Here is a 15,140-nt window from a genome sequence, read left to right as displayed (position 1 = left end):
GATGTTCTACTCAATCTACATTGACCCTTCTAAAATTTAAGCTAGGTGCCTAATGATATGTCGTAATGTCTTAGAAGTTCTTATGAACAAAACAAAGACCCTATCATCCAGTTTCAGAAACCATCTACCCCTACAACACAAAATATTAACAAAAACAGAATTTTCTTGAGATTTTCATGCACCATTTATCCCCTGCAACAAGTTCCCAAAGAACAACATAGTGTAGGACACAGACACTTAGAAATAAAGCTCCTTTGAAGGGAATGCTTCCTCAGTAAGTCAGGTCCCTTTGGACCCCAGTGTAAAGAATCCATATTGTCTTGTAATGAAACTCATCCCCTAATCAACTAACTTTGCAAGCCATGCCTCTGGTTATTTTAAGTATCTCTAATGCTTACTAACCAAAATCATCTTAAGCTGCTTACCAAAATAATTCTTCTAAAACAGCAATGATAGCAGGTAGAATAACAATAACATTTTCAGGAAGATTTTCCAGAATATGTCAGATCACAACTTTGAGGGCAGTAATTTTGGATTCCTGCTGAGGTTCCCTGTGTGCATTGGTGTACGTGTATCAGCTAACCATAACAGGGTCATTAAATATACAGGTATATAAATTTACATCATATAAACCCAATCAGATCACTAATATCATTTTCTATATATCCTGTTGGTTGGACTGTATGGGAAGATGCAATATAGAAGCATAAAATCACCTGTAAACTAACAAAAACTAAAAGCATTTAGGGTCATTTTGTCACCATGCAGTTTTCCAAAAGGGATCTGAAAAATGCACTGTGCATACAGCAATAACGCACACCATTTTTCAAAGATATCCCAACATTTTGAGCAGTTGTTCAAGTCGACAGAGATGGGAGAAAGGACATTAAGTCTGCAGTAAACCTAATACTGGTTGAGCCATCTTTCTATAGCTTTTTACTCAACCTATTTCTGGTCTTGGTTGTGGAAAAACTAGTGCGCAACTGTAATACAAAAGCAAAATATTGTAAATGCTGGAAAACTGAAATAAAAATAGAAAACAGTGGAAATATTCAACAAGTTAGGCAGCATCATAGAAAGGGTAAAGAGTTGATGTCTCAGGTCAATGGCCATTCTTCAGGACTGGTTTGAAGAAGCAGAGAAAGGAAGGAAAGAACTGCAATGTTGTTTCAGACAAAGAAACAGTGCAGTTCTTTTGCAGCTATGGCAAATTTCAAAGCACATACAATACCCGTTTATGCTGCATTTGGGAACTTTCTACGCATCTTGACATAAAGACTCCTAACCTGTTCTCTTTTATTTTACAGATCATTTCCCACCCTATATTAAAATTAGCTGTAAAAATCTGCCTGTTCCTTGCCAACAGGATAGAGAGGAAATCTATTTTGCCAAATTGGAAAAAGGAAACATGGGTAATTACCGCAGACTAACATGCCTGTAAATATTTCTTTGTACTCTCTTTTACAAGTGTCCATCTATTATGTTTAACTTCAAGCATCAGTTGCAAATTGGGAACTGAATTCGCTGTCAACCTAGCACTAAGCAAGGGGCAAGAAAATAGTGAATAAGACACAAGGGCAAAATAGAAGCATTTCAATACAAAATAATTTCAGACAAAAGTCACCACCTATATGTAATGTTGCCACAGAATTAAATCCATCAATATACAGAACTCTAAACCGTCTTGCTCAAAAGATACATTGTTAGCTCTGTTTAATCCCAATCATGCTGCTCTAATTACTTCGAACAAACAGAAAGAACTCCTGTTCAGACGTTCTTTCAGTTTAAGATCACAAAGATATAATTTTCAAATCAAACTAGTAGTCATTCTTTACATCTAAATTAATACAAAAAAACTCTACTACAGTTGCAGTAGGAATTACTGTGGCTATCACATTTAGCTTTTTTCCTTTAACAGGATTTTAGTGTAAGCTAATGTAATAAGTCTATATATTAAATAAACAAATAAAGTTGATTTGCCAGAAGTTGTCTGATTTTATACAGTTAATGCCTCTATACATTCCCTAGCATTGAAAGAATTCTGTAAAGACGGTCACACACTTTCAGATAACTGATATGACATTTTTAACCATACAGTGCCTCCTTGTGGAGTACTAAATATCAAACTGTCTCATTGCAAAAATAGTAACACAGAAGTGCAAGTGATTTATTTAAAACATGCTATCAGAAGCTCAGAAAATTAAAAGGAACTTGTTAAAAAGAAATATGTACTCTTCCTTACATTTTTCCTCATCAGCATTACATGGGACTTCATAGGTCAAATATAATTTAGTGATATTTTGTTTTAACTTTAATCCTTCTGCATTAAGTAAATCTGGTGTAACTGACTGCAAAGTGGGCACTGCTTGTGATTTGCTGCCATTTTTAAATTAAATACCATTTAAAAAACATTGTAATCAGAAATTATTTGTTGAGTGTAAGGTTGATCACAATTCAACATTTTAAATATAACCTCACTGAAAGTACTTTACTACAGCTTAAGTTAGAAAATGTATTTTCTTAAAATCATATTTAAATAAGTCCTTCTTTAAAAATTTTGGTTCCTTACACAGGAGCTGAGAAAATTATGGGTTAGGTTGAAAGAATCAAAGTAAATAATGCCAGAATGCTTTCACTAGTTAATAAGACATAGTCAAGGCGGCAATGTACTTTACAAGTTTTTAAAATAAGATTAACATAAAAAGATTACTTGCAGAGAGTGATTAGAATTAAATTCTATGCCACCTTTACTTTCTCAATTGGAATTATATGGTAGTCTGAATAGGTTATGTTATAAAGCATACAAACCAAAAGGATTTTGTGAATAAAATCAGTAGTTCGCAGTGGTGAAAATGAAACTAGCAAGATTGGCCACTTTATGTGCTATTCCCTTTCTATTCCTTCTGAGCACAATGTAGAGGTATTTTAAATAATGTCAGCAACTTTCTTCTCTTAAATCAAAGGTGCTTATTTCAAATTAAATGATAATTTCACTATTAACTACAAAAGTAGAGGTGCTGCTTACATGATTTTGATTAAAATAACGGGATATAATTCAAATGTTAAAACAAAGTTGTCCTGCAAATATAATTGTCCCTATACTTTACCACCAGATGGTAAACTAGAGTTACAAACTCAACTCATCTTTAAAAGATACTTGAATTATAAAGGACAAATAACAATGCAAAGGTATTAATGATGCATTCAAATAATTTCCTCAATGCAACACCCTGACTGCTGGTTGACGCCATTTTGGATTGGAGCAGCAAAGAGAAAGGATTTCACCTGTTTTCCTTTGAGACACTGAAGGAAGGATCATAACCAGCTCAGAAAATGCATATTTCCCCCATATTCTCCAACACAGTAAAGTGTGTAGCCCATCAAGGTCATAATAGAGAAAACGGAGGGAAAACAATGCACCCTCCCTAACTAAAAGTTGTTCTTTTGTTTGTAAAAGGAAATTAATTACCTAGAGTTACAAAATGAAAGGCTGTTTTTAGCAGAGTGAAAAACATTGACAATCCAACTTACTTCCTACAAAGATTGATTAGAATGCAAAGGATCTTTTAAGCGAATGAAGTTGCATTTTCTTGACAAAACATTGTCACATTTTGCAATACAATATATAAAAGCCCATGTAAATCGGAAGTACAACAGCATATTAGTCCTGCAGTGTAGCATTCTAGCGATTAGCTCTGGTTAGCAATGACAGTGCTAGGGAAGATTATGCATTCACAACCCAGATTTTCACCCTGGTCCCAAATGAAAAATACTCTGCCCTGGTCAACTGGCCACAGTATAAATCCACCCAAGGATTTCTATAAGAGCTGATATTCTGTAACTCTGAACAGAAAATAGCCAAAAATAACTTTTACTCCACAAACTTAATCAAAAAGTTCAAACCAAAATATCTTGATATAATTATTTGTGAAGTTTTTGTATCTTTTCTCCCCAAGAGAACCCTTTGCTACAGAAAAATATCTTTACCTCTGCCTTGGTCAACAGATACACTGGTGTCAAAGATGGCATTTCAGAAAGTCCACAGCTAAGTTCTAAATGTTTCAGGATTTCTGTAAGTACTTCATATCGTAGTGCATTGCTCTGTTTAAGTGTTCTGAAATCCTCTTGCACATGGATCTCGGTTGACTCAGGAGGGATTTCAAGGTGAACCTATATACGCATTACAACCAAAAAAATAATCAGTTATTCATGAATATGAGCTTAGAAATCTCTGTCATGCATTATACATTGTGTACTGGATTTCCTCAGGGAGGATATTTGCCTTCGATTTAATATTTTCCCATACCACCTCTAATTTTCCTCCACTCTGGTCTCCTCAAACTACATATTGTCTACAGCTGCAGAGTCAAGCAACCTGCTCCCAATCCATCTGTAGTACTTTGTTCTTCTCAGGCACTATAATGGAGACAAGGATGACTTGTTTCCATTTCAGTTTTGAGGAGTGGAGCGGTGTGTGAATTCTTTTCATATGGGGTGGCTGTTGTACACCACCCACTACATGGCTTTGACAGAATGAGATCTCAGTCCAACAGCGAGGAGGTTCAAGATGACTAAAGACAAGGGTGCTTGTGCGCACGCACACATACACAAACTTGATCTTACCCACTCTGCCTCCATCACCCTTTCCTAGCCTGATCCCCTTCCTCCTTTATTCCCACCCTCATCTTCCTACCTCTGCTCCCTTTCCTATAACTGCCTCCCTCAGCTCTCCAACTCCTTAGTTGCCCCCCCCCCCCCCCACCCACTAACCTCAGCTTCCTCTGTTTAAATCAGCCATTTTCCCCTTGGTCCTCTCCCCCCATCCTTTCTCTCTCAATTGCCAGCTCTCTACAGCAGTCCCACTTCCTTACCCTCGCCTCCCTGGACTATCCAGCTGCCAGCTCTGAGGCTGCCTCCCCCTGACTGCCATCATTCATCCTCTTCATGGTTGCTTCCCAATTGCCAATCCCCCTACCCCACAGCCCGAACAGTTATGTTGCCAAAGCCGGTGGCCTAACCCAAACCTCAGGAGAATCAGTGATGCTCAATGTTCGCAGACCTGTCTCCCAGTGATCTGCGGATGGGTCATAGCAGTGCCATTTCCAGTTAAAAGAGGTAGATCCATTCTGCAGTACCAGAAGCATCTCACTCAGCCATCATTGTCACTCAGCATATAAAATTACTCTAAGTATCTCTAATAAGCTATAAATTGACAATGCAAAAGTGGTGTAGTAATAGCTCTCCAGCTTTCCTTTTATTCATTGCCTCCTTTTTCTGACTTGATTAGTTCTGAAAAAGATGACCTTCAGACGCTGGAATAATCTAAGTTGATGAGAGCATACAAGTTCCAGGTATAAGTCAAAAATTTTGGCTCAGCATTACAGCCCAGTAGATGGAGTACAAAAGTGCCAGAGATTCCATCTTTTGAAGATGTTTAACCAAGACTCCATGTAATTTTTAAAGTGGATGAAAAATATCTCAGTGTTATTTCAGAACAATAAGGGGAATTATTCCTGCTATGCTGTCAATGTCAATGACACAATCATAGAATTAACATTAAGACTATATTATAAAATGGCAACAAATGCATTATATTGCTGTAAAGTGTTTTGGGATGTCCAAAAGTCATGAAAGGCATGATTGAAATGCATTTAAGCCGGCAGAAAAATATATGAAGATTAGAGTAATTGAGCCTTCGAGCTGTACACCACCACAGCAATGTCCACCTTTTGCCCATCTGCACAAATCCCATTTGCCCCCATTAGGTATGTATTCTTCTATGCCTTTCCTTTTTAATTGCCTGTCTAAATGTCTCTTAAACCAGGTGACTGTATTTGACTCCACCACCTCCTTTAGCAGTGAGTTCCAGATACCAACCACTCTGTGTAAAAAAAACTTTCCTCTCAAACCCTCTTTAAAACTTCTTCCTCTCACCTTAAACTTATGTTTTCTTGTTTTAGATACCCACACCATGCAGAAGAGATTCTGACTATCCTTCCTATCTAAGCCTCTTATAATTTCATGTACCTCTATCAGCTCACCCCTCAGCCTCCTTTGCTCCAGGGAAGACAAACCCAGCCTATCCAATCTCTCCCCATAACTAAAGCCCTCCAACCCAGGCAACATCCTAGTGAAATACACAAGAAGTGCTGGAGGAACTCAGCAGATCAGGCAGCATCTACAGAGGGAAATAAACAGTCTATGTTTTGGGCCGAGACCCTTCATCAGGACTGGAAAGGAAGAGGGCAGAAGCCAGAATAAGAAGGTGGGGGGAGACGGAGGAGCACATACAGGCAGGTGATAGGCGAGTTCAGGTGATAGGCAAGTCCAGGTGACTCCAGCACAACCACATCCTTCCTATAGTGTGGCAACCAGAAATGTACACGACACTCCAAGTGCAGTCTAACTAATCTTTTGTAAAGTTGCAACATAACATTCCAACTTTTATATTCTATGCCCCACCCTATGATGGCAGGCATGGCATATGCCTTCTTCACCACCCTATCTACCTGTGTTTCCACTTTCAGGGAACTATGGACTTGAACCCCAAGATCCCCTGTTGATCAACATTCCTCAGTGCCCTACCACTTACTATATAGGTACATGCTACCCCATTTGACTTCCCAAAATGCATCTCCTCTCACTTGTCAGGATTAAATTCCATCTGCCAAAGCAACGTCCAAGTCTCCATCTGATCTGTATCTTGTTGTAGCCTCAGACAACCTTCCTCACTATCCACAACACCACCAACTTTTGTGTCATCCTCCCAATCATACCTCCTATATTCACATCCAAATCATTAATACATAATCGCAAATAACAAAGGTCCCAGCACAGATCCCTGTGGTGCACCACTGGTAACAGAATTCCAATCAGAAAAGCATCTTTCAGCAACTATCTTCTGCCAATTTTGGATCTAATTAGCCAGCTCTCCTTGGATCATGTTGCTTCACCTTCTGGACCAGCCTACCATGTGGGATCATCAATCTTCCTAGTTTCCTCCTCAAAAAAAACTCCATCAAATTAATGATTTCCCCCACAAAAAGGCAGGATATTCCTGATCAGACCCTGCCTTTCCAAATGTACATAAATCCTATCCCACAGGATTTTCCCCAGTAACTTCCCTACCACTGACGTAAGGCTCACCAGCCTGTAGTTCACTGCCTTTTCCCTGCTGCCCTTCTTAAATAAAAGAACATTAACTATCCTCCAGTCTTCCGGTTATGACTAATGAAGGTGCAAAAATCTCTATCAGAGCCGCAGCTGCCTCCTCCCTTTCTTCCCAGAGCAACTGAGATAGATCTCATCCAGTCCTGGGATTTATCAACCCTTATATATCCTGTGACATCCAACACCTTCTCCTTAATACTGACCCGCTCCAGATTATCGAGGTACCCCTCCTTGAACTCACTATCTTCCATGCCCTTCTCCTTGGCAAGAAGTATTCATTTAAGACCTAGCCTCCATCATCTAGCTCCACACACAAATTACTCCTTTTGACCCTTAGGAGACCCACATTTTCTCTGGCTACCCTTTTGCTCCCGATACACTTATAGAATGTCTTGGGATTCCCTTTAATCTTACTTGTCAAGGACATTTCAATGCCCCTTGTTTCCCTCCTAATTTCTTTCATAAATTCCCTTCTACATATTCTAAGAGGTTCCCTCAATCCCACTTGCCTATACCTGTCATATGTTTCCTTTTTTTTCCTGATCAAACCTGTCATCCTTACCGGAACTTTCTGGCCCTGAACTCTTATTGATTAGCTTTCAAAAGACTCCCACTTGTCAGCTGTTGATTAACCCACAAGCATCGGCTCCCAACTATTCTCACCAGGTTATCTCAACCTATTAAAATAAGCCTTTCCCCAATTCAAGACCTTAACTTGAGGATCATCCTCTTACAAAGAATCATTTAATGTTTAAAAGGATGGACCATCAATTATTGGTATTGGTTTATTATTGTCACTTGTACCGAGGTAAAGTGAAAAACTTGTCTTGCATACCAATTGTACAGGTCAATTCATTACACAGTGCAGTTACATTGAGTTAGTACAGAGTGCATCGAGGTAGTATAGGTAAAAACAATAACAGTACAGAGTAAAGTGTCACAGCTACAGAGGAAGTGCAGTGCAGGTGGACAATAAGGTGCAAGGTCACAACAAGATAGATTGTGAACAAGGTAGATTGTGAATCAGGGAACTTACCAACAGGAATGTGGAAAAATAATGAATAACATTAATGTAAGTACAAGGAAAGCAATTTCTTATAATTTTTTTTTTTAATTACCTGGCAGAGAACAGCTTCTCCTCCATTTTCTCCATAGGGTAAACGTATGATCACCATTTCTTTTTCAAGATCAGTCAAACTCCCCCATAGCTCAAGATCTTCTGTGGCATCCTCTGTGCTATTAATCTCTCTTAAAAACACTTTGCCACTGGTAAAAGCATCCAGGGTTACATCTGTGCCATCAGATTTTGTGAAGCAAAACTTGTGGATCTTTTCCTTCAATTCATTTTTATGAGATATTTTGATCTCACCAAAACAAAATGATGTGCAGAGTCCCAAGATCTTCCCACCTTTGGACAAGTAACTCATGAATTGTCTATTAATTTGTTCTGACACTGGCTGGTCACAGGCCACAACCAGTAACAAAGAATTATCAGCCCAAGGCTCCTTCAGGATCTGTTCTTCTAGAAGAGGATAGATAGCATACCTATCATTGTCAAGGCAATCCACCAGGACAGACTTTACTTGCTGAAACTTCTTCAAGTCCTGATTGCAATGAGATCCAACATATATCAACACATTGGGAGGCTTCCCACTTTTGTTACTTTGCCTTGTGTTTTCCAATAAATTGTCCTCTCCAACTATTGTTTCATCAGAGCTTCCACAATAGTCATCAGAGAGGTCCAGTAGATTTTCTGCTGAGGCATATCTGACTGATTCAATAGTGCTGTTTTCTAACTCCAAACACTCAGAGCAACTGGCAAGGTGAAGATGATGGCTCTGATGATCTTCGAGTTCCATTCCTTCTTGGGATGCATGGAGGTCTTTAATATGAACTATCATTTCATTCCTATCTTGTTGTTGGGGCCCAGAATTAACTGCACTATAGCAAGCACCAAATGAACCCACAGTTGGCTCATTCGTTGGATTACTGGAAATATCTTTAGATGAAGTTTCAACTGCACCACCTTGGATCTGGGAATGTCCCGGTTTCTTGCTCTCTTTCTCAAACACAGCATTTGATTTCAGCAACTTCACTTGAACTGATTCATTAAGCTGTAAAGCTGAAAGAAATACATAAATACCTGAAATAAATATGGGAGTGGGAATATTATGTATTCTGAAAAGCAAATCATAATTAGTGAAATAAACTAAGGTCCCACCAAGCATTTTCCAATAGTGTCAAAGATTAAGGGAGATGTTTTAGAATGAGCTCAAATGTGGAAATTTGCTCATTTTACAGAAAAAAACCTTGTTTCTTTCTCATCTGCATGACAGTGATATATGCCCCTGATTTGCTCTTAAATGGTTCATGCAAGTCTTGAGGGGCAAACAGAAGCAACACAACAGTACCTATACTATGGTTCTCCATCTAATTTTCTCATCTCCTACTGGGAGATATGATAGTATTCACCCTAAACACTCATCTTAATTTATTTTACAGTTAAGTTTCATTTTTTATCAGTAAATATTTTAAAAAGTTTTGTGTAGTAGTAATCATCAGCCTTACAGAAACCAGTTTAATAGAGTAGAGCTTACTAATGTTTATAAGTAAACAAGTTTGCCAATTGCACAATGACTTCTATGTTTAAACTTAAAATCACACCACTTACACACAATTTTATAGTGACATGACTGATACACACTTCTCTGGGCTCTCTCTCTCTCTCTCTTCAGGAAGACCATATCCCTTTAATTATATAAAACTCACTACCGATTTCATGAACATTAGGAATGAATGCACATTCTTCAAAGATTCATCGTAACATCAGCCAAAGTTCAAACAAAGAAATAACTATCATTAAGTGATAATTACTTAGATAACAATCTTACTTAAATAACTAATGCTAAATAACTATCACCACCTTATAACTTTTCCTCAGGTAAGGGAGTCTACAACTGGAGGGCAGAGCTTTAAGGTAATAGGGGAGTAATTTAAAAGAGATCTGAGGGACAAGTACTTCACACAGAGAGTGGTGGTTATATGGAACAAGCTGCCATGGGAAGTGTTAGAGACAGATAAGATTACAATATTTAAAAGGCATTTGGACAGGTACTTGGATAGGAAGGGAGCAGAGGGATTAGCATAGGACAGGAAAGGAGCAGAAGCATTAGTGTAGATAGCTATCACAGTTAGCATAGGCAAGTTGGGTGAAGGGCTCATTTCTGTGCTGCACAGCTCTCTGAGTCTTATCACCTGTACTCAGCCACAGTGACACTGAGACAAACGGCCACACTACTTATTCATCGTGGAATAAGATGTGACTGCATGTACCTATTTGTGTGGGTGGAGCATGTGTCAGAATTGATCACAATGCCTCTCAGTTCATACTAACTGCTGATGCTCAAACGTAAATATCCAGCTGGGCAGAATCATAGGAAGTTGCTGACATCTATGAATTTGTACCCTGTGATCATTTACCACTCTTAAGAAAGGAAGAAAGCTCCAGCTTAAAGCTGGGTGTAAGGCAGTGCACCAACTTTTATTTAATGTCATTTCAACATAAGTAGAGACCTAGTGGCTCCTACAGGTCGATCCTGTAATGCGATAACCATTCATATTTTGAAAAGAAACTACCTGGGAAATAACCACATTAAGTCATGGTTATGACCGCCTTGTTCTAAAAATAGGTTTATTTACAACATATTATCAAAATGGATTAAATATACAGTTCTTATTACAACTTAATGTTTGAAAATTAGATAGAGATTATTTCTCTGGTTGGCAGATATCATGTCAATGCAAAGTTATTTGCAATGAATTCATGAAAGAATCTGCCTAAAGAGTGACAGGCTAACTCAATGAACTTCAAATAAGTGCATTAAATGCAATTAAAAGACTGAAAGCTAATACCAAAGTGAAAGCAAAAGACACTCACAAACAATCTTTTGAGGCACCATTCTTTCATCCATTTGCAGTCTGTTCTCCATGAAGGCTACTCCAAGCCTGCTAAAATCATCCACGTTTGTTTCAGCAATTAACTTGTAGGGATCTCCAAGTAAATATGCCAGTGGTGTGCACAAGTCAGTGTATTTTAAAACCTATGAGAAACAAGTTTGTAATAAGATACAGCTTTAAACAATCACCACATTCAGTCAAACATAATATGACCACTTCGCTGTCACCTGCAGCAGTGTTTGCAGGTCTTGCTCATTATCAGTGTGTGATCCTTGCATTTAAGTGAAGAGAAATAGCAGGCATCTTATATTCATGCCCATATTGAACTTCTAAAAGAATAAACAGCAGGGCAGCTGGCTAGTTGCGCTGAGAGTACTAAAAAAACTTGAGAGAATAAACTAACGGTATTATGTAAAGAATGTACTGATTTTGCATTAAAACATATTAATTCAAGTTTCATTAATACAGGACCCAGTTTTGTGCCTCACTCTATGATCATGTTTTTCTACAAGTGCCATTCCCCAGTTGAATGCGGAGATTCAGGCCCACTGTGTTCAGGCACTGTCACGGTAAATAAATCTGTAACTGCCCTGAATTTCCAAGACAGACTGATTTATTTGAGTGCATTGTGTTGGGGAAATAGGGAGTAAAGATCATATACTAATGCATATTAGGAATGATTCCCTAAAAACTCCGTAGATCACAAAAGGAAAACATCCCAAGGTGGTAACAATCTGCATTTATGTAACATATTTAAGGTATTAAAGCATTATTTAGCATTTAACAGGATTTTTTTTTAAGTAAACCAAATTTGGCACAATGACACAGAAAAGATTTGGGATGGCAGATTTGGGACAAAGCAGTAGGCTATGACATGTTCCAAGAAGAATAAAGAGATGTAAAGGTTTTGAGGAAGAATTCAGAGTTTAAGGCTTATCCACCAGAAGACATGAGGGCAAAATTAGAGAGTGGCACAATGGTGCAGCTAGTAGAGCCCATACCTCACAGCACCAGAGACCCAGGTTCAATCCTGACCCCAGGTGCTGTCTGTGTGGAATTTGCATGTTCTCCTTGTTATTTAGGTAGGAAGGAGCTGAGAAAATGTTTGGTAAGAATCAGCAAGCAATATTATAAAGCATTCAGACTCTATCATTTGGACAAACTATGACTTCTTATTCCACTATCTTATACATATTTAGAGAGCCCGGCAAAAACAAGATGAACTTTATTTCATAAGACCATAAAATATAGGAGCAGAATTAGACCATTCGACCAATTGAGTCTGCTCTGCCATTTGATCATGGTTGATTTATTTTTCCCTCTCAACCCCATTCTCCTGCTTTCTCCCTGTAATCTTTGATGTCCTTACCTATCAACCCCCACTTTACCCAATGACTTGACCTCCATAAACATCTGTGGCAATGAATTCCACAGATTCACCACCCTCTGACTGAAGAAATTCCTCCTCATCTCTGTTCTAAACAGATGTCCTTTTATTCTGAGGCTGTGCCTTCTGGTCCTAGACTCTCCCACTATTGGAAACATCCTCCCCACATCCACTCTATCCAGGCCTTTCAATATTCAGTAGGTTTCAATGAGATCCCCCCCTCATTCCTCTAAACTCCAGCGAGTACAGGCCCAGAGCCATCAAATGCTCCTCATACATTAACCCTTTCAGCCCTGGGATCATTCTCGTAAACCTCCTCTGGACCCTCTCCAACGCCAGCACATCCTTCCTTAAATATAGGGCCCAAAACTGCTCACAATACTCCAAATGTGGTCTGACCAATGCCGTATAAAGCCATTATAAACATTACATCCTTGCTTTTATAGTCTAGTCCTCTCGAAATGAATGCTAACATTGCATTTGCCTTCCCTACTACCGACTCAACCTTCAGGAAGTTGTGCACTAGGACTCCCAAGTCCCTTTGCACCTCCGATTTCTGAATTCTCTCTCCATTTAGAAAATAGTCTAAGCCTTTATTCTTTCTACCAAAGTGCATGACCATACACTTCCCTACACTATATTCCATCTGCCACTTCTTTAACCATTCTCCAAACCAATCCAAGTTCCAAGTCCTTCCGCAGACTCCCTGCTTCCTCAACACTACCTGCCCCTCCACCTATCTTTGTACCATTCGCAAACTTGGCCACAAAGCCATCAGTTCCATCATCTAGATCATTAACATATAACATGAAAAATAGCGGATCCAACACCGACCCCTGAGGAACACCACTAGTCACCAGCAGCCAACCAGAAAAGGGCCCCTTTATTCCCACTTTGCCTTCTGCCAGTCAGCTGATCTTCTATCCATGATAGTACCTTTCCTATAATACCATTGGCTTCTATTTTGTTTAGCAGCATTATGTGCGGCACCTTGTCAAAGGCCTTCTGAAAATCTAAGTAAACAACATTCACTGACTCTCCTTTGTCTATTCTGCGTGTTACTTCCTCAAAGAATTCCAACAGATTTGTCAGGCAAGATCTCCCCTTAAGGAAACCATGCTGACTTCGGACTATTTTATCATAAAAGCACAGGAAAATAGGAGTAGAAATGGGCCTCCCTGTCCCTCAAGCCTGCCTTATTATTCAATATGATCATGGCTGATCTAACCCAGGCTCAAACCCTCCTGTACCATTTCCCCATTGTCCTCAATTCCCCAAACTTTAAAAAAATTTATCTACCTCCACTTTAAATGATTTAACCTCCACAACCCTCCAGGGTAGAGAATTCCAGAAATTCACCACCCTCTGAGTTTCAAAATGCTTATTTTAATCAGGCAAAACTTAAACTTTAGTTTTAAAAGACCTTCACGATTATAACGTTTTTTTTACAAAATCAACTGCTTACCTTTTCAGAACGAATAGAGATAGGATCAAAACTGACATTTTCCAATGCAGCTTCTATCAGAAAGGTTACTTGCTTTCCACACCGAGTATGTTCAGAGTTAGCTATCTTGGGCTCAAGCAGTGACCATTTACTCAAGTCATCATAAAGCTAAAAAGTTAGTACAAAAAGAACATAGATTACAAAATGAAATTTAAAGCTTTTAACTTCTGATACAAAATTTATAGGTGGCTCTAAACAAATAACCCAAGATGATAAAGTAAAAATCAGAAAAAAAGTATTGAAAATGCCCATGTAAAGCAGATAATCAATGAAAAACTAAAAAAGTAAACATTTAATGGAACACAAACATTCCACTATGATATACATCCACATATTGCTTATTTTTAAATTAATTTTGAGCAAGGTTAGCATACATTGCCTATCCCAGTCTGCTTTTGAGAAGATAAATTTGAATCACCACTTTGTGATGAATGTGCTCTCAAAGTGCTGTCAGATGGAATTCCAGGATTTAGACTCAGCAGTACATTACTAAGTCAGGATGATATAGGTTAGAAGGAACTTGCAGGTGGTGGCATCTCCTTGCACATAATGCTCTTGTTCTTCGAGGTGGCAGAGGTTGTTAACCTGAAAAGTGCTGTTGCTGGAGCTTTTACAAATTGTCGCATTGCATTTTGCGGATTGTATACATTGCAGTCCCCAATGCACCAGTGGCGGAAGGAGTAAATGCTCAGATGGGTGGACTGGGTGACAAACAAGCAGAAGGATGGTGTCAAGTTTCTTCAATGTTATTGGAGCTGTTCTCATTCATCTTTGGGGGAATATTCCAGGACAATCCTAAAACATGTGCTTTGTAGTTTGTGGAAGGACTTTGGGGAGTCAGGTGGCAAGTCACCCATTGAAGTATACCCACCATCTAATCATTCTACTATTTGTGTGGCTTGTTCAGTCAAGTGTCTGACCAAGAGTCACCTCCAAGATGTTGCTCTGAGAGATATTGAATGCTGCGAGGAGGTGGTTAGGTTCCCCCTTGTTGGAGATGATCATTCCCTGTCACTTGTGGCAAGTAATGTTCAGTTCACACACTATCCCGTGTCTGAACATTTCCTGTACTTTACAGGCAAAGATTACTTCATCATCTGAGAAGATGTGAATGAAATTGTA

At 38.8% G+C, this 15,140-nt stretch overlaps 1 protein-coding gene across 1 annotated transcript in view; it reads right to left on the bottom strand.

The window, feature by feature from the left end:
* The window catches only part of LOC127569690 (biotin--protein ligase-like), a 94,174-nt gene extending 80,060 nt beyond the window's left edge, over positions 1-14,114 (bottom strand). The window contains exons 1-4 of the mRNA XM_052014490.1: positions 13,980-14,114; positions 11,108-11,270; positions 8,289-9,292; positions 3,988-4,170 (exon numbers count right to left, since the gene is read on the bottom strand). Of these exons, the coding sequence (XP_051870450.1) occupies positions 3,988-4,170; positions 8,289-9,292; positions 11,108-11,159 (1,239 nt within the window). The 5' untranslated portion in view covers positions 11,160-11,270; positions 13,980-14,114. The remainder of the gene's footprint in view (positions 1-3,987; positions 4,171-8,288; positions 9,293-11,107; positions 11,271-13,979) is intronic.
* Positions 14,115-15,140: the final 1,026 nt, after the last annotated feature.

The sequence above is a fragment of the Pristis pectinata genome, chromosome 4 (assembly GCF_009764475.1).
Source record: "Pristis pectinata isolate sPriPec2 chromosome 4, sPriPec2.1.pri, whole genome shotgun sequence".
Taxonomy (NCBI): Eukaryota; Metazoa; Chordata; class Chondrichthyes; order Rhinopristiformes; family Pristidae; genus Pristis; species Pristis pectinata.
Note: the sequence above shows the minus strand (reverse complement) of the source record. Positions and strands in the feature narration are given on the sequence as shown.